At 53.0% G+C, this 18,092-nt stretch overlaps 1 protein-coding gene across 1 annotated transcript in view; it reads left to right on the plus strand.

Annotated features, from left to right (window-relative positions):
- The window catches only part of GTF2IRD1 (GTF2I repeat domain containing 1), a 108,193-nt gene extending 91,563 nt beyond the window's left edge, over positions 1 to 16,630 (plus strand). The window contains exons 16-23 of the mRNA XM_033192132.1: positions 78 to 143; positions 1,869 to 2,052; positions 9,925 to 9,974; positions 10,191 to 10,247; positions 12,413 to 12,496; positions 13,613 to 13,796; positions 14,382 to 14,505; positions 16,568 to 16,630. Of these exons, the coding sequence (XP_033048023.1) occupies positions 78 to 143; positions 1,869 to 2,052; positions 9,925 to 9,974; positions 10,191 to 10,247; positions 12,413 to 12,496; positions 13,613 to 13,796; positions 14,382 to 14,505; positions 16,568 to 16,630 (812 nt within the window). The remainder of the gene's footprint in view (positions 1 to 77; positions 144 to 1,868; positions 2,053 to 9,924; positions 9,975 to 10,190; positions 10,248 to 12,412; positions 12,497 to 13,612; positions 13,797 to 14,381; positions 14,506 to 16,567) is intronic.
- Positions 16,631 to 18,092: the final 1,462 nt, after the last annotated feature.

Genomic DNA, 18,092 nt, shown 5'->3' on the forward strand with positions numbered 1-18,092 from the left:
TTGATATCAGCAGAGCAGGAACATCAGCCTAGAAGCTGCCACTAAAGAGCCTCAACAGACTGCCTTTTGCCTTCCAGACAGCCACGGTGATGTGATCCGGCCTCTGCGGAAACAGGTGGAGCTGCTCTTCAACACACGATATGGTGAGCAAGAAGTGGGACAGGGTTGGGGGCATCCCGGCCCACCTCCAGCTGCCCTGTTTGCAGAAGGGCTTTGGACCTATCCCCTTGCCCGTTCCCATCCCAGCTGCTCTCTGGGCAGGGACAAGGGAGGGAGGGAAGAGAGGAGCTGGGACCCACCTTAAAAAAAAAAAAAAGAAGAAGATAAGATAACATCAGTGGTGTGCCCGGAATGAGGCTAGGTGCTTCCCCATGTTCTTTTTTTTTTTTTTGAGACAGAGTCTCACTCTGTCGCCCAGGCACAATGTCAGCTCACTGCAACCTCCACCTCCCAGGTTCAAGCGATTCTCCTGCCTTACCCTCCCGAGTAGCTGGGATTACAGGTGCCTGCCACCACGCCTGGCTAATTTTTGGGTTTTTTTGGTTGTTTCTTTTTTTTTTTTTTTTTTTTGAGACGGAGTCTCGCTGTGTCGCCCAGGCTGGAGTGCAGTAGCCAGATCTCAGCTCACTGCAAGCTCCGCCCCCTGGGTTTATGCCATTCTCCTGCCTCAGCCTCCCAAGTAGCTGGGACTACAGGCGCCGGCCACGTCGCCCGGCTAGTTTTTTGTACTTTTTAATAGAGACGGGGTTTCACCGTATTAGCCAGGATGGCCTCGATCTCCTGACCTCATGATCCGCCCGTCTCGGCCTCCCAAAGTGCTGGGATTACAGGCTTGAGCCACCGCGCCCGGCCTCTTTTTTTTTTTTTTGAGACAGAGTCTCGCTCTGTCGCCCAGGCTGGAGTGCAGTGGCGCCATCTCGGCTCACTGCAAGCTCCGCCTCCTGCGTTCATGCCATTCTCCTGCTTCAGCTTCCGGAGTAGCTGGGGCTACAGGCGCCCGCCACCTCACCCGGCTAGTTTTTTTGTATTTTTTAGTAGAGACGGGGTTTCACTGTGTTAGCCAGGATGGTCTCGATCTCCTGACCTCGTGATCCGCCCGTCTCGGCCTCACAAAGTGCTAGGATTACAGGCTTGAGCCACCATGCCCGGCCAATTTTTGTATTTTTAATAGAGACAAGGTTTCACCATGCTGGCCAGGCTGGTCTCAAACTCCTGACCTCAGGTGATCCACCCGCCTTGGCCTCCCAAAATGCTGGGATTACAGGCGTGAGCCACCGTGCCCAGCCCCCCGTGTTCTTGTATCCCATCTCACAAAATCCCCATGTCCTAAGTCCCACTTTACACATGAGGAGAACTGAGGCCTGGTAAAGGGGTGTGACTCGTCCAAGGCCCCACTCTACTCAGTGGCAGAGATCGGGCTCATTCCAAGGCATGGGTGTTGGGCCACGCCAGCGTGTGGGGTTGCTTATGGTGGCAGGAGGGACACTCGGGGGTCCTTACTGGAAGGAGGAGGCCCGGTGGACTTGGGGGAAGCGATGCCGAATCTCAGCAGCCATTAGTGGTAGCTTCTGTGCTGCCTGGGCATGCGGGCGTGGACCCAGTGTGGGCTTTGGGGTATCCCTGGGTTGAGGTCTTGTCCCCTGGCTCTGCTATTTGGTGACTCTGTGACCTCAGACAAGTCACGTCCTCTCTGAGCTCCAGGTTCCTTTCCTGCAGGCTGGGGGACCCTTCTTTCTACTTCCCAGGAAGGCTGCCAGGCCCTCAAAAGGGCTCTGGCAGCTTTGGCCCCCACACAGGCACGGGACACAGGGGTGGAGGTTCCTGGCCCCGTGGCACTGGGTGGCCCTACAGCAGCCATGTCTCCGCAGCCAAGGCCATTGGCATCTCAGAGCCCGTCAAGGTGCCGTACTCGAAGTTTCTGATGCACCCGGAGGAGCTCTTCGTGGTGGGACTCCCTGAAGGCATCTCCCTCCGCAGGCCCAACTGCTTCGGGATCGCCAAGCTCCGGAAGATTCTGGAGGCCAGCAACAGCATCCAGTTTGTCATCAAGAGGTAAGGCCCGACCAGGTCCACGGGAGACAGCACCAGGCCTGCTCAGCACCCAGGGGCAGGAGCAGCACCAAATTGCCATGAAGCGATTCTCATGCCTCAGCCACCCGAATAGCTGGGACCACAGGTGTGTGCTACGCACGGCTAATTTTTTGATTTTTTTCTGTTTGTTTGTTTTTAGAGATAGGGTCTGGCCACATTGCCCAGACTGTTCTCAAACTCCTGGACTCAAGCCATCTCCTGCCTCGGCCTCCCAAAGTGATTGTAGGCGTGAGCCACCGCACCTCGCCGCTATTTCTTTCTCTCTCTTTTTTTTTTTTTTTTTTTTTTTGACAGAGTCTCACTCTCACTCTGTCTCCCAGGCTGGAGCGCAGTGGTGCGAACTTGGCTCACTGCAATCTCCGTTTCCTGGTTCAAGTAATTCTCCTGCCTCAGCCCCCTGAGTAGCTGAGACTACAGGTGCGTGTCACCATGCCCAGCTAATTTTTGTATTTTTAGCAGAGACAGAGTTTCACCATGTTGACCAGGCTGGTCTCAAACTACTGACCTCAAATGACCCAGCCACCTCAGCCTCCCAAAGTGCTGCGATTATAGGCATGAGCCACCGCACCAGGCCTTTCTTCTCTCTCTCTCTCTCTCTCTCTCTCTCTCTCTTTTTTTTTTTTGGCAGCAAGGTGTTAGATAGGGTTTGGCTGCAGTTGGCAGACATGAGGCTCCCCAGGCCTGCCAGACCCAAAGCCACCGAGCTGACCCCTTCGCAGTCTCAGGGGAGCAGTGTTCAGTTTGTCCAGATGCAGAATGGGAACGTCCCATCAGCTCACGGGTTTTCCAGGCTGGCGTGTTGGTGTCCTGAGCCAGGAGCTGGAGGCAATGTCCCATCGTCCTAGGATGGGAAGGTCTGGCAGTGGCTTCTCCAGGCTCTTTCTGTTTCTTTGAGCGTGTTGTGTTTTTGCCAGTGAGGGCCCGGGGCAGCACCCGTGGATACACCCTGTGTGGGGTGGAGAGAAGGAAGAGACTGAGAGGCCAAGGAGAGGTGGATGGCAGGGGAAGAGAGATGGGGTGGGGACAGGAGTGAAATGTGGGGGTAGACAAGGCCTCACCCTCTACGGGCCTCTCCTCAGGCCGGGGGATTTCAGGAACAGTGGCTCAGGCCTATAATCCCAGCACTTTGGGAAGCTGAGGTGGGAGGATTGCTTGAGCCTGGGAGTTCAAGACCAGCCTGGGCAACATAGCAAGACTGTGTTACTACAAATTTTTTGTTTTTAAACTCTGGTGTGGCAGCACATGCCTGTAGTCTCAGCTACTCAGGAGGCCAAAGCAGAAGGATCACTTGAGGCCAGGAGTTCCAGACTAGCATGGGCAACATAACGAAACCCCATCTCTACAAAAAAAAATTTACATTAGCTGGGCATGGTGGTGCACACCTGTAATCTCAGCTACTCAGGAGGCTGGGGTAGGAGGATCACTTAAGCCCAGGAGAGGTTTGGAGGCTCCAGTGAGCTATGATTGTACCACTGTACTCCAGCCTGGGTAACAGAGTAAGACCCCTCCTCAAAAAAAAAAAAAAAAAAAACAGGGAATAGGAGGATCATATTTCTATTTTGTGTTTGTTACTTCTGTGTTACTGTAATAGCATACATTTAGGCTTGGTTTACAGCTGGGCACGATGGCTCATGCCTGTAATCCCAGCACTTTGGGAGGCTAAGGTAGGCAGATCACTTGAGGTCAGGAGTTCGAAACCAGTCTGGCCAACATGGCGAGATCCCATCGCTGCTAAAAATACACAGATCAGCCAGGTGTGGTGGCTCACGCCTATAATCCCAGCTGTAATCTCCCTGTCATCAGGAGAGGAACAAGAATCACTTGAACCTGGGAGGCGGAGGTTGCATTGAACTGAGATCACACCACTACACTCCAGCCTTGGTGACAGAACAAGACTCTGTCTCAAAAAAAAAAAAAAAAAATTAGGATTGGTTTGCTTGAAAGCAGCAAGAAAGAAGAGACAATCTTAAGGGTTGTTCCTCCTGGGAAATAGATGGTTCTCAGACTGGGAGACTCATACATCATTTTTGCATACAGTGGCAAGGAGATTCGCTGGGACAGGGAGCTCTTCTGCAGGGCCCGCTCTATGCCAGGAGGGAGGCTACTGCTCCACAATACACAGAGCAGATAGCAAAAAGCTATGCAACAGGGCTGGAGAGCAAGAGTCGTGATTCGTGCAGTAGAATCAAAGGCTTCAGCAGGCCAGGATGAAATGCGGCCAAATGCCCGGTGTGTCTGGGCATATTAAAAGGAAGATTGAGGCCACGCCCAGTGGCTCACACCTGTTATCCCAGCACTTTGGGAGACTGAGGTGGGCAGATCACTTGAGATCAGGACTACTGAAAATACAAAAATTAAGGCTGGGATCGGTGGCTCACACCTGTAATCCCAGCACTTTGAAAGACTGAGGTGGGTGGATCACCTGAGGTCGGGAGATCGAGACCAGCCTGACCAATATGGAGAAACCCCATCTCTACTAAAAAATACAAAATTATCCAGGCGTGGTGGCAGGTGCTTGTAATCCCAGCTACTTGGGAGGCTAAGGCAGGAGAATTGCTTGAACCCAGGAGGTAGAAGTTGCAGTGAGCTGAGATCGCGCCATTGCACTCCAGTCTGGACAACAAGAGCAAACTCGGTCTCAAAAAAAAAAAAAAAAGGATTTAGAAAAATTAGCCAGGCATGGTGGCATGCACCTGTAATCCCAGCTATTCGAGAGGTGAAGACAGGAGAATCACTCGAACCCGAGAGGCGGAGGTTGCAGTAAGCCAAGATCGCACCCCTGCATTTCAGCCTGGGGGACAGAGTAACACTCTTGTCTCAAAAAATAAAATAAAATAAAAAGAGAAGATCGCATTTCAGGTGGTTTAAGGATAAACTCGTGATAGACAGACATATAGCCCATCAGATGTGTGAAAACATAGGGAAATAAAGATTCACAAGAGAATATGTGTAATTATAGTACAGTAATTGGCTCTACTATATACATGTATAGTATTGTACTTGTTGAAGGAGAGCTTCAACGAATTCCCAGCCTGGGCAACGTGGTGAAACCCCATCTCTAGGGGAAAAAAAAAAAAAAAAAAAATAGCCAGGCTTGATGGTGTGCACCTGTAGTCCCAGCTACTCGGGAGGCTGAGGTGGGAGGATCGCTTGAGCCAGGAGGTCAAGGCTGCAGTGAGCCATGATTGCACCACTGCACTCCAGTCTGGGTGGCAGAGTAAGACCCTGTCTCAAAAAAAAAGTTTTTAAATTTTTTAAAAGCTACGTTTTGTCCAGGCATGATGGCTAATGCCTGTAATCCCAGCACCTTAAGAGGCCCAGACAGGAGGATCGCTTGAGCCCAGGAATTTAAGAGCAGCCTGGGCAATGTATCAAGACCCCATCTCTACAAAAAATTTTTAAAATTCTCACACCTGTAATCCTAGCACTTTGGGAGAACAAAACAGGAGGGTCACTTGAGGCTAGGAGTTCAAGACCAATCTGGTCAACATAGCAACCCCATCTCTATTTTATTTTTAAAATTAAAAATTTTTTTAATTTAAAAAAATTGGTATGTGCCTATAGTCCCAGATACTTGGGAGGCTGAGGTGGAAGGCGGAAGAATCGCTTAAGCACAGAAGCTCCAGACTGCAGTGAGCTCTGATGGCATCAGTTCACTCCAGCCTGGGTGACAGAGCAAGACCTCGTTGCTTTGAAAATACAAAGAGAGGCCGGGCATGGTGGCTCGCCCCTGTAATCCCAGCACTTTGGGAGGCTGAGACAGATGGATCACTTGAGGTCGAGAGTTCAAAACCAGCCTGGCCAACATGGTGAAACCCCATCTCTACTAAAAGTACCAAAAATTAGCTGGGCTTGGTGGTGCACACCTGTAGTCCCAGCTCCTCAGGAGGCTGAGGCTCGAGAATCTCTTGAACCTGGGAGGTGGAGGTTGCAGTGAGCTCAGATTGCATCACTACACTCCAGCCTGGGTGACAGAGTGAGACTCCTTCTCAAAATAAATAAGTAAATATATAAAGAAATAAAATGCAAGAGACAAACTAAAAAACCATCCTGGGCACCTGCCAGATCCTGGGCTTGCAGCCCAGCGGTAAATGCCACCAAGTCCTGCCCTGGAGTTGCCAATGTCATCCAGACAAAATCAAAATATCATGTCAGGTAGAGATAACTGCTGTGACAGCATATAACTCAGAGTGAGGGAGAGAGAGGGACAGGAGGAACCTGGATAAGGAGGTGACATTGGAGTAGTGACCCAATGAAGTGAGAGGGACAGCCACTGTGCATAGTGTGGGGACAGGCCAGGCGCAGTGGCTCACAGCTGTAATCCCAGCACTTTGGGAGGCCAGGGCAGGCAGATCACGAGGTCAGGAGTTCGAGACCAGCCTGGCCAACATGGTGAAACCCCGCCTCTACTAAAAATACAAAAATTAGCTGGATGTGGTGGTGTGTACCTGTAGTCCCAGCTACTCAGGAGGCTGAGGCGGGAGAATCACTTGAACCCAGGAGGCAGAGGTTGCAGTGAGCCGAAATCACACCATTGCACTACAGCCTTGGTGACAGAGGGAGACTCTGTCTCAAAAAAAAAAAAAAAAAAAAAAAAAAAGACTGTGGGGACAGAGAAAAAGTCGTGCAAAGTCCCTGAGGCAAGAACATGCTTGTGTGTTTGAAGGCTCACAAGGTGCCCTTGTAGCTGGTACAGGGTGAGTGAGGGAAGGATGGTGAGATTGAGGCCCAGGAGGTTGCAGGGGACCAGGCGCGGTGGCCCACGCCTGTAATCCTAGCTCTTTGGGAGGCTGAGGTGGGAGGATTGCTTGAGCTCAGGAGTTTGAGACCAGCCTAGGCAACACAGTGAGACCCTATCTCTATAAAAAAGAAAAATAGGCCAGGAGCGGTGGCTCATGCCTGTAATCCCAGCACTTTGGGAGGCCAAGGAGGGTGGATCACCTGAGGTCAGAAGTTCGAGACCAGCCTGGCCAACATGGTGAAACCCTGTCTCTAAAAATACAAAAATTAGCCAGGCATGGTGACCCAAGCCTGTAGTCTCAGCTACTCGGAAGACTGAGGCAGGAGAATTGCTTGAACCCGGGAGACAGAGGTTGCAGTGAGCTGAGATCGCACCACTGCACTCCAGCCTGGGCGACAAGAGCAAAACTCTGTCTCAAAAAAACAGAAACACAACAAAACAAAAAAATGTCAAAAAATAAAAATAAAAAGGTAGCAGGGGCCAGATCATATGGGTTTTGGGCCAGCTTAAAGAGTTTGAATTTTATCTTATTTTTAAAAAATTCTTAGAGACAGGGTCTCATTTTGGTTTCTTTTTGCTTTCTATGCCCACTCCCTCAAACCATAAACCAGTGGCACCCAGGCAGCTTGAGGTTAGCTGCCAATTCAATAGCAAGTCCTCATGGATGACATTTTTTATGGTTTTGTGCAGAAGACAGCTTGTACTCATGATCATTGGTTTTTGGGTTTTGTGGGTTTTGTTTTGTTTTTTTTCCCTATTTTTTGAGACAGAGTCTCACTCACTCTGTTGCCCAGACTGGAGGGCAGTGGCGTGATCTCAGCTCACTGCAACCTCCCCCTCCCGGCTTCAAGCGATCCCCCTGCCTCAGCCTCCTGAGTAGCTGGGATAACAGGCGCATGTCGCTATGCCCGGCTAAATTTTGTATTTTTAGTCAAGACAGAATTTCACCATGTTGGCCAGGCTGGTCTCAAACTCCTGACCTCAAGTGATCCGTCCACCTTGGCCTCCCAAAGTGCTGGGATTAGAGGCGTGAGCCACCACTCCCGGCCTTTTGTGGGTTTCTTTGAGAAAGAGTCTTGCTCTGTCATCCAGGCTGGAGTACAGTGGTGCTATCTCGGCTCACTGTAGCCTCCACCTTCCAGGTTTAAGCGATTCTCCTGCCTCAGCCTCCTGAGTAGCTGGAATTACAGGCGTGAGCCACCATGCCTGGCCATGAGTATTTGTTTTAAGAGACAGGTCTTTCTGTAGCCCAGGCTGGAGTGTCATAGTCATAACTCACTGCAGCCTTAAACTCCTGGGCTCAAGCAACCCTGCCTCAGCCTCCTGAGTAACTAGGACAGCAGGGGCATGCCACCACACCTGGCTAATTTTTACATTTTTTGTAGAGAAGGGGAGTCTCGCTATGTTGCCCAAGCTGGTCTCAAACTCCTGGGCTCAAAGCAATCCACCTGCCTCAGCCTCCCAGAGTGCTGGGATTACTGGTTGAGCCACTGCACCCAGCCTTGAGCAGTTTTTAAAGTCACGATGACTTTCTCCACCTGTCATTTGGAAAGGGAGGCAGGTTAGCGCAGTGGCCAACGGGAGAGGCCGTCTGGTGGTTTTGAGGCCAGCTCCTCCTGTTACTCCCTGTGGCCTTGGCAGCTGGCTGTGCTATTTAAGCAGAAGCACTGTCGCTACTCGGGCCTGGACTCAGGGGCTCTGCCCAGCTTCTGCCTCTCTGAGGTTACTGTTGGGAATTCGCTTCCCCTTTTGGAACCTGAGTTCTCCCATAAAGAGGAGGGGCCTAAATGCAGTCCGAAGCCTTTTCTAGCTCCTGAGTCTGTGGTTCAAGGCAAGGCTATGCTTCCCCCTCCCAGCCCTGGCCCCGTGACCTCAGCTCTGTGCCTGGCACTGTACAGAAGCCTAAAAGATGCCCACCGCCAGAGCGAGCACCAAATCCTCATCTACTGGGGACCCAGGGGGTGCCTTCCCTGAGAGTTTGGCCTTTGGGCTTACTCCCAAGAAGAGACTCCTGGGTGTTGCTGCTTGATTACCCCTGTGACAGAGAGCTCATTACCTTTCCAGGCCCATTACCTCTCCAGAGAGCTCATTACCTCTCCACTCCGTGGCCCACCCTGCCATCCCCCAACAACCCCCCTCTGGCCAGCATGATTTTCCCAGTGTCCTCTACCCACCACAAACCCCAGCCCCCCAACAGGCTTGCTCTAACAGGACAAGTTGTGCTGAAGATGGGGCCTTTAGATGCGGTGCTGTATGATAAAGAAGGTTGACTCATGTCTGGGCAGGGCTTTCTGGAGTCTGTGGAGCTAAAGACATTAGTAGAATACAGAGCTGGGCTTGGTCACTGGCACTCCCGACTGCAGTGACACAGCAGGTCTCAGATGTGAGCCGTAGATCTCAGACCTTTCCAGCTCGGAGGTCTTGCTATGTAGTGGGCCGCAACTGTTTCTACACTTTATTTATTTATTTATTTAGAGACAGAGTCTTGCTCTGTCACCTAGGTTGGAGTGCAGTGGCACTGTCTCAGCTCACTGCAACCTCTGCCTGCGGGTTCAAGCGATTTCCCTCCCTCAGCCTCCCGAGTAGCTAGGATTATAGGCACCTGCCACCACGCCCAGCTAATTTCTGTATTTTTAGTACAGACGGGTTTCACCATGTTGGCCAGGCTGGTCTCAGACTCCTGACCTCAAGTGATCTACACTCTTCAGCCTCCCAAAGTGCTGGGATTACAGGCATAAGCTACTGCACCAGACCTCGTTTCTACACTTTAAACCAGATCCATGGGAGGCCCCCTGAGGCCGCCTGCTCCAATCCCAGGCAGCGACAATTGTTCAATGTCCTGGGAGCAGGAGTGAGATATCAGACAGACCTGTTCAGGACTGGGGGGCGGGTCTCACTCCTGGCTGGATCCTTCAAGCCCAGCGCAGCCCCCCAGATTCCACACGTGGAGCGGCAGGGACTCCAGGCCTGAACTGTGCAGAACCAGGAAGGTCCATTACAGGGATGTGCAGACCGAGGCCCAGAGGGGAGGGCTGGGCAGTCCCAGAGATGCTTGGAGGGTCCTCTGTGATAGCCTCGCTTGTGTTTTTCAGGCCCGAGCTGCTCACTGAGGGAGTCAAAGAGCCCATCGTGGAGAGTCAAGGTACCCAGCGCGGGGTCACGGGCCATGGTGTGGGTGAGCAAGGGAGGGCCCCAGGGGCTTCTGCCACCAGCGCCTCCTCCTGCTGCCTCTGTCCTGCTCCTATCCTGGCCCTGGCATTCTCCCCACGCCCCCGCACTGGGTTTCCCCTAACGATGCCATCTTGGGTCCCAGGAACTGCCTCCTCACTTGGCTTCTCTCCCCCTGCCCTGCCCCCAGAGAGGGATTCCGGGGACCCTCTGGTGGACGAGAACCTGAAGAGACAGGGCTTTCAAGGTAAGGTTGAGCTTGGGGAGGTCTGTTGTCCCAACACCATGACCTTGACCTGGTTTGGGTTTGGAGGGCCAGGCTGGAAGTGGGGAGGAGCTGGCCCCCAACCTCAGGGCCTAAGGAACCAGGCAAGCCAGGCTGGCGGCCCAGGCCCGGCTGTACTCTGCCAGCTCTATGTTAGAGACTCCAGGGGAGAGGGGGTGCCTACAGGTAGACGGTGGGGGGTGGGAGGGTACAGGGCCCAGGAGTCTGCCTGCTCCCCCCGCCCCACCCTGGGAGGTAGCTGACACGCCCATTCCTTATTCAGCAATCAACTGTGGTCTTAGTGTTTTGAAATCAGAATAGGAGCCAGGCGCAGCACCTCACGCCTGTAATCCCAGCACTTGGGGAGGTCAAGGTGGGAGGATCGCTTGAGGCCAGGAGTTTCAGACCAGCCTAAGCAACATAGAACCCATCTCTATGTCTATTTCTAAGAAGAAAAATCAGAGACCGAGTGCAATGGCTCATGACTGTAATCCCAGCACTTTGGGAGGCTGAGGCGGGTGGATCACTTGAGTCTAGGAGTTCAAGCCCAGCCTGGCCAACATGGCAAAACCCCGTGTCTACCAAAAAAATACAAGAATTAGGCGAGGCGGCATGTACCTGCGATCCCAGATACTCAGGAGGCTGAGGCCAGAGAATCTCTTGAACCTGGGAGGTGGAGGTTGTAGTGAGCAGAGATCGCACCACTGCACTCCAGCCGGGGTGACAGAGCAAGACCCTGCCTCAAAAAAGAGAAAGAGAGAGAGAGAGAGAGATGGTGGTCTGGGATCCCTCCAGCACATGCCGGCACTTGTTTGTTTGTTTGTTTGTTTGTTTGTTGAGATGGAGTTTTTACTCTTGCTGCCTAGGCTGGAGTGCAATGGTGCGATCTCAGCCACTGCAACCTCCGCCTCTTGGGTTTAAGCGATTCTTCTGCCTCAGATTCCTGAGTAGCTGGGATTATAGGCACACACCACCACGACCAGGCTAATTTTTGTATTTTTTTAGTAGAGACGGGATTTCACCATGTTGGCCAGGCTGGTCTCGAACTCCTGACCTCAGATGATCTACCCGCCTCAGCCTCCCAAAGTGTTGGGATTACAGGTGTGAGCCACTGCACCCAGCATTTTTTGTTTGTTTGTTTGTTTGTTTGAGACAGAGTATTGCTCTGTCACCCTGGCTGGAGTGCAGTGGTGTGATCTCTGCTCACTACAACCTCTACCTCCCAGGTTCGAGGGATTCTCTTGCCTCAGCCTCCTGAGTAGCTGGGATTACAGGTACGCACAACCATGCCTGGCTAATTTTTGTAGTTTTAGTAGAGATGGGGTTTCACCTTGTTGGCCAGGCTGGTCTCCCAACTCCTGCACTCAGGTGATCTTCCCACCTCGGCCTCCCAAAGTGCTGGCATTACAGGCATGAGCCGCCGCACCCGGCCACACTTGGGGGTTTTTAATGAACACTCTCTGGGTGAGGGTGGCTCAGTGGTTCATGCCTGTAATCCCAGCACTTTTGGAGGCTGAAGCAGGCGGATCACTTGAGCTCAGGGGTTTGAGGCCAGCCTGGGAAACATGGCGAAACCCCATCTCTACCAAAAACACAAAAAAGAAATTAGCCAAGTGCAGTGGCACACGCCTGTGATCCCAGCTACTCAGGAGGCTGAGACAGGAGAATCGCTAGAGCCTGGGAGGTGGAGGTTGCATTGGGAGCTGCCAGGCCCGTCCCCTGTGTCTGTGGACACTGCCCGTCCTCCACCATCTGCTGGATCAGCTGGGCTTCCGTTCCCTCCCTTGTCTCCAGCCCCCCAGTGACTTCATGAAGCCCCCGCCCCCTGCTCGCCAGCCCAGGGCACAGGACTCCACACTCCATGGTGCCCCTCCCCTCCGGGGTTTATTTATTGATTTGGTGGTTTTCAAATGTCAACAATTAACTTAATTTCCAAGTCATCACTGTTGTGGCAACAGTGCATGTCCTTCTGGAAAAAACACATCTCCATCAAGACGTTGGTGCTGAAGGACCTGAGGGGCCCACTCCAAAGATCCGTTAATTGCCGGAGAAGGAGTTCCCCATAATTAGAAAATCAGCTTCCTTAAAAGTCACCAAGTGCCTTTTCACTGAACAGCCCAAACCCATAATCGTTTTGCGCTTTGCAGAAAATTACGACGCGAGGCTGTCACGGATCGACATCGCCAACACGCTAAGGGAGCAGGTCCAGGACCTTTTCAATAAGAAATATGGTAAGCAGCGCAGAACCCCCGGGGAGGGACACGTAGCTGCTGTGGGCAGAGAAGTGGGAGGCTTCCCAGTTCCAGCCGAGGGCATTTCTAGGGAAACAATTCACCCCTTTACACATATTTCTTGAGCATTTACTACATGCCAGGCACTGTCTCAGGCACTGGGGATATTGCCGTGAATAAAAAAGACACAGTCCCTGTACTCATGAGCCTTGCAGACCAGTGAGGTGAGACACACTTTCAACTACCACACACAGAATTTAATAGACAGGGGCCTGGCTCGGTGGCTCATGCCTGTAATCTCAGCACTTTTGGAGGCTGAGGCAGTTGGATCACTTGAGCTCAGGAGTTCGAGGCCAGCCTGGGCAACATGGCGAAACCCCATCTCTACCAAAAATACAAAAAAGAAATTAGCCAGGTGCAGTGGTGCACACCTGCGGTCCCAGCTACTCAGGAGGCTGAGGCAGGAGAATCGCTTGAGCCTGGGAGGCGGAGGTTGTAGTGAGCTGAGATCGCGCCATTGCACTCCAGCCTGGGCAACAAAAGCGAAACTCTGTCTCAAAAAAAAATAAAACGGGGGGAGCATACAACATGGGAGCATATCGGTGTGGCTTTTTCTTTCTTTTCTTTTTTTTTTTTTATTTTGAGACAGGGTCTCACTCTGTCACCCATGCTGGAGTGCAGTGGTGTGATCATGGTTCATTACAGCCTCAAACGCCTGGGTTCAAGCAATCCTTCTGCCTCAGCCTCCCAAGTGGCTGGAACTACAGGCATGCACTACTATGCCCAGCTATTTTTTAGAAATTTTTAGTAGAGACAGGGTCTTGCTATGTTGCCCAGGCTGATCTCGAACTCTTAGACTTAAGTGATCCTCCTGCCTTGGCCTCCCAAAATGCTGGGATTATAAGCATGAGCCACCATGCTGGCCTTTTTTTAATGTTCTGATCATATAGCTCAGATTGTAATGCCTATACCTTTCCACGGTGCTACATGAGAGCTTTCTCATACCACTCACTCTCCTGCACGAATGTCTTTCCATCACACCCTCACAATCCCACGTACACACACCCCACGCTGCCTCTCACTCCTGACGGGCAGGACCCTGCCTCTCACCCACAGGGGAAGCCTTGGGTATCAAGTACCCGGTCCAGGTCCCCTACAAGCGGATCAAGAGTAACCCCGGCTCCGTGATCATTGAGGGGCTGCCCCCAGGAATCCCGTTCCGAAAGCCCTGCACCTTTGGCTCCCAGAACCTGGAGAGGATTCTTGCCGTGGCTGACAAGATCAAGTTCACAGTCACCAGGTACTCAGGGGGAAGGGTGAGGGTGAAGAGGCAGGACTAGCTCAGTTGGGGGCGTATACCTGCGAATCCTTAGCCTTTCCCTAGGTCTTGGCCTCCCCACTGGACAAGGCGGCTCTCCTGGCACCATCCTGGGTCCTGGGGGTGGCTGGGAAGGGACTGCAGGCCAGCCTGAGTGCAGGGAGCCCTTCAGAAGTGGGACTGGTCACCCCACCATGGCAAGGGCAGCCTTCAAGGGCATCTTCAACCTGTTCAGCAACACCTGCTCACTGCACCCCCAGCCCCCGGGAAAGGCATTCAGCCTGCATCAGGAGATTTGCCCAAGGTCCCAGGGCCAGGGCCAGCCAGGGCAGAGCCGGCACAAGGCCCAGGTCTGCATCCTGCAGAGTGATACTGCCAGTGCCAGCACCCTGCCACATCGTCTCAGTGTCCACGCACACAGAACCCCAGGGCAGCTTGTTAAAATGCAGATTCTGCTGCTGTAGGTCTGGGGTGCTCCCACGGGAGACCGAGGCCACTGCATCCCAGGGTGTCTTCCTCATCCCCCAGGCCCTCCCCATGACACCCTTGCCTCTGTTTCTCTTCTAGGACTTTCCAGGGACTCATCCCAAAGCCTGGTAAGAGGCACTGGCTGTGGAGGGGCACTGGGAATAGGGCCCGGCCATGGTGCTGGGGGCTGGAGCTAAGCCTGCTGTGGGGCACAGGTTCTGGGGTCTGGGAACAGAAGCCAGGCCCCTGCCTTTCTTTTTTTTTTTTTTTCTGAGGCAGAGTTCTTTTCTGTCAACCAGGCTGGAGTGCAGTGGTGTGATCTCAGCTCACTGTAACCTCCACCTCCCGGATTCAAGCGATACTCCTGCCTCAGCCTCCTGAGTTGCTGGGATTACAGGCAACTGCCACCATGCCTGGCTATTTTTTGTGTTTTTAGTAGAGACAGGGTTTCACCATGTTGGCCAGGCTGGTCTCCAGCTCCTGACCTCGAGTGATCAACCCAACTCAGCCTCCCAAAGTGTTGGGATTACAGGCGTTAGCCACCGTGCCCGGCCTAGGCCCCTGCCCTTCTGTTTAGCCACCTCACCTGGGCGCCTGACCCAGGTAGATGGAGGAAGGCTAAGCTTGAATGTGGCCCCACATCCTGGGGAAGAGAAAGGAGTGATGGCACCAGTGACTTCTAAGTTTTACCCAGTCTGGGTTCAGGAGGGAGGGGTCAGGCCAGGTCAGTGTGCCCACTCCTGATAAAGGGGGTCTGGTTGACCTTAGTGAACAGATGAGGTTGTCGGTGAGTGGGTTCCTAACCATAGAAGGAGGGGTGTCTCCCTGGGAACCGCAAGCGTGGTGGTAAGATGTGGGGGTGTCTACCCCGCCTTAAACAGTGCATGCCTCTTCTGATCCCTTTTTTAAAAATATATTTTATATGTATGTTTTTTGAAACCAAGTCTCACTTTGTTGCCCAGGCTGGAGTGCAATGGCACTATCTCTGCTCACTGCAACCTCCACCTCCCAGGTTCAAGCTATTCTGCCTCAGCCTCCCAAGTAGCTGGGATTATAGGCATGCACCACAACACCCGGCTAATTTTTGTATTTTTAGTAGAGCCGGGTTTCACCATATTGGCTAGGCTGGTCTCAAACTCCTGGCCTCAAGTGATCCACCTGCCTCAGCCTCCCAAAGTGCTGGGATCACAGGCATAAGCCACCACTCCCAGCCTCCTGACCCTTTTTAAGGCACCCATCCACTTCCGTCTCCACCATGGGCTGTGTCCTGGCCTCCCAAACCCAGATTTGCAGGGGCTGTCCCTGCAGGGTGACATGCCACGTGGTGAGCACTAAGGGCTGGCTAGAGCCTCCAGGGCGGGCCAGGCACAATGACTCACACCTGTAATCCCAGCACTTTGGGAAGCCAAGGCAGGAAGATCACTTGAGGTCAGTAGTTCAAGACCAGCCTGACCGACATGGTGATACCCATGTCTACTTAAAATCCAAAAATTAGCCAGGCATGGTGGTGCGCACCTGTAATCCCAGCTACTCGGGAGGCTGAGGCAGGAGAATCCCTTGAACCCGAGAGGCGGAGCTTGCAGTGAGCTGAGATCGCACCACTGTACTCCAGCTTGGGTGACAGGGCGAAACTCAGTCTCAAAAAACAAACAAAAAAAATACTTAGGGTATGGTGATGTGGCGGCTGCTGACAGGCCATGGGAACCCCCAGAAGGGGGATCAGGAGGGTGAGGGGTAGTTGGATAGGGTTCCTGGAGTAAGGAAGGCCCTGCTTGGGCCTCAGGGGAAGATGGGAATTTGAGAGGCAGAGAGGAGGGTGGGTTGTGTTTGGCGGGGTGAACGGCAGGGGTTGGGGAGTCACTGGAGGCCAAAAGTGTGTTTCCGGAGCTCTCGGAGGGGCAGAATGGTCAGATGATGTTGGAAAGGTGGAGCCAGTGGAAGCTGCAGCAGCGCAATGCAGTGAGTGTGGCTGCGGCAGACACCCGACTGAGAGAGGTCACTGGGTTTCTGGCCCTGCACTGGGTGATTTATACGGGTGCCTTTCACACATATTTCGGGAGGTCCTGCTGGGGCAAGGCAGTGTTCTAGGAACTAGGGTTACAGCGGAGTGCAGAGAGAGGAGGCATCTCATTTAGTCTTCATACCTAGGAGGCAGACGCTAGGGCCCACCTTACAGAGGGGGAACTGAGGCGCAGTGTGAGTGATGTATTAATACTCTGTGTCCCAGGGCTAGCAGGTGGCCGTGGCCCCAGCCCTCAGGGATGGACCAGCCAGCCCCTTTCCAGGCATTGGCACCCAAGCCAGGTATCCGCCTGGAGAACCAGCTCCACGCTTACTCATGCCACTAGTCATGCTGGGCTGGGAACATGTCCAGGCTCCTCAGAGTCTCCAAGAGTTCACCAGAGGTCACTGAGGGCTACTCCTGCGCCAGAATAGACTTTTCTCAAACCCTCCCTCGCACGGTCCCCAAAGCCTGGCCTGGGCCAGCACCAGCAGTTCCAAGGTGAATTGGAGTGGAAGCTGGGGTCTGCTGGGGGAGGCAGAGGCAATAGCAGGCCCCTTCATCTGGAGGCAGGTGTCCCAGGGCAGGTGGAGGGGTGGCAGATAGTCTGCAGAGAGACAGGTGGCTGGGGCAGTGCCCAGGAGTCAGGCTTCAGGGTCCCAGGCAGCATATGGGCCATGGGAAAGCGCCGTTCGTTCAAGTCCCTGTACCCGCCTGACTAGCTGTGGGAATCTGAGCCTTCACTTCCTTACCGCTAAGACAGACAAGCACACCTGCCTCACCATGTGATCTGAAGATGGAAAAAGATGGGCAGTCCCAGGTGAGCTGGGAGGACTGTTTTCCCCCAGTTGCCCCCTTTTTTTTTTTTTTTTTTTGAGATGGAGTTTAGCTCTTGTTGCCCAGGCTAGAGTGCAATGGCGTGATCTCAGCTCACTGCAACCTCCGCCTCCCGGGTTCAAACGATTCTCCTGCCTCAGCCTCCCGAGTAGCTGGGACTACAGGCACCCACCACCATGCCCAGCTAATTATTTTGTATTTTTAGTAGAGACAGGGTTTCACCATGTTGACCAGGCTGGTCTCGAACTCCTGACCTCGTGATCCGCCCGCCTCGGCCTCCCAAAGTGTTAGAATTACAGGCGTGAGCCACCGTGCCCAGCCCTAGAGCCATTCTTAACAGGGTTTGTCCCCCTGGAAACTTCCAGAAGCCTCACCCTCCTGGGAATTCCCTGCTAGGTGCCAGTCATCTCTTCACTGCTCGGTTTCCACTCTCCCATCCTTGCACCGACATCCCACTGTTTAGGCCTTCTTCAAGCATGGACCTTCTCATGCTCAGTCTCTCTGTGGTGTGGAAATGTCTACTGGGTGGGCCTCACAGAAGGTTCTAGGCCCTGGCGCAAGCCCAAGGGAAGTGATGATCCAAAATGGACTCAGATAAAGTTTCTGCCACTATGCATTGGGGGCTTTTGGTAGGAGTCCAGTTCAATTTTAGAAAAATAAAAATACATGTCTCGCACTTCTGAGTTTACAGACTAAGGTCCATTCTGTATTTGCTAACGAGGACAAAAAGAAAGGCGGCTGGGTGCGGTGGCTCATGCCTGTAATCCCAGCACTTTGGGAGGTCAAGATGGGCGGATCACTTGAGGGGACAAGAGTTCGAGACCAGCTTGGCCAATCAGCCTGGCCTTTCACCATGTTAGGATGCCTAAAAATACAAAACTTAGCTAGATGCTGTGGCACACACCTATAATCCCAGCTACTCAGGAGGCTGAGGCAGGAGAATTGCTTGAAACCAGAAGGCAGAGGTTGCA

The sequence above is a fragment of the Trachypithecus francoisi genome, unplaced genomic scaffold (genome assembly GCF_009764315.1).
Source record: "Trachypithecus francoisi isolate TF-2019V2 unplaced genomic scaffold, Tfra_2.0 Lachesis_group4, whole genome shotgun sequence".
Classification (NCBI taxonomy): domain Eukaryota; kingdom Metazoa; phylum Chordata; class Mammalia; order Primates; family Cercopithecidae; genus Trachypithecus; species Trachypithecus francoisi.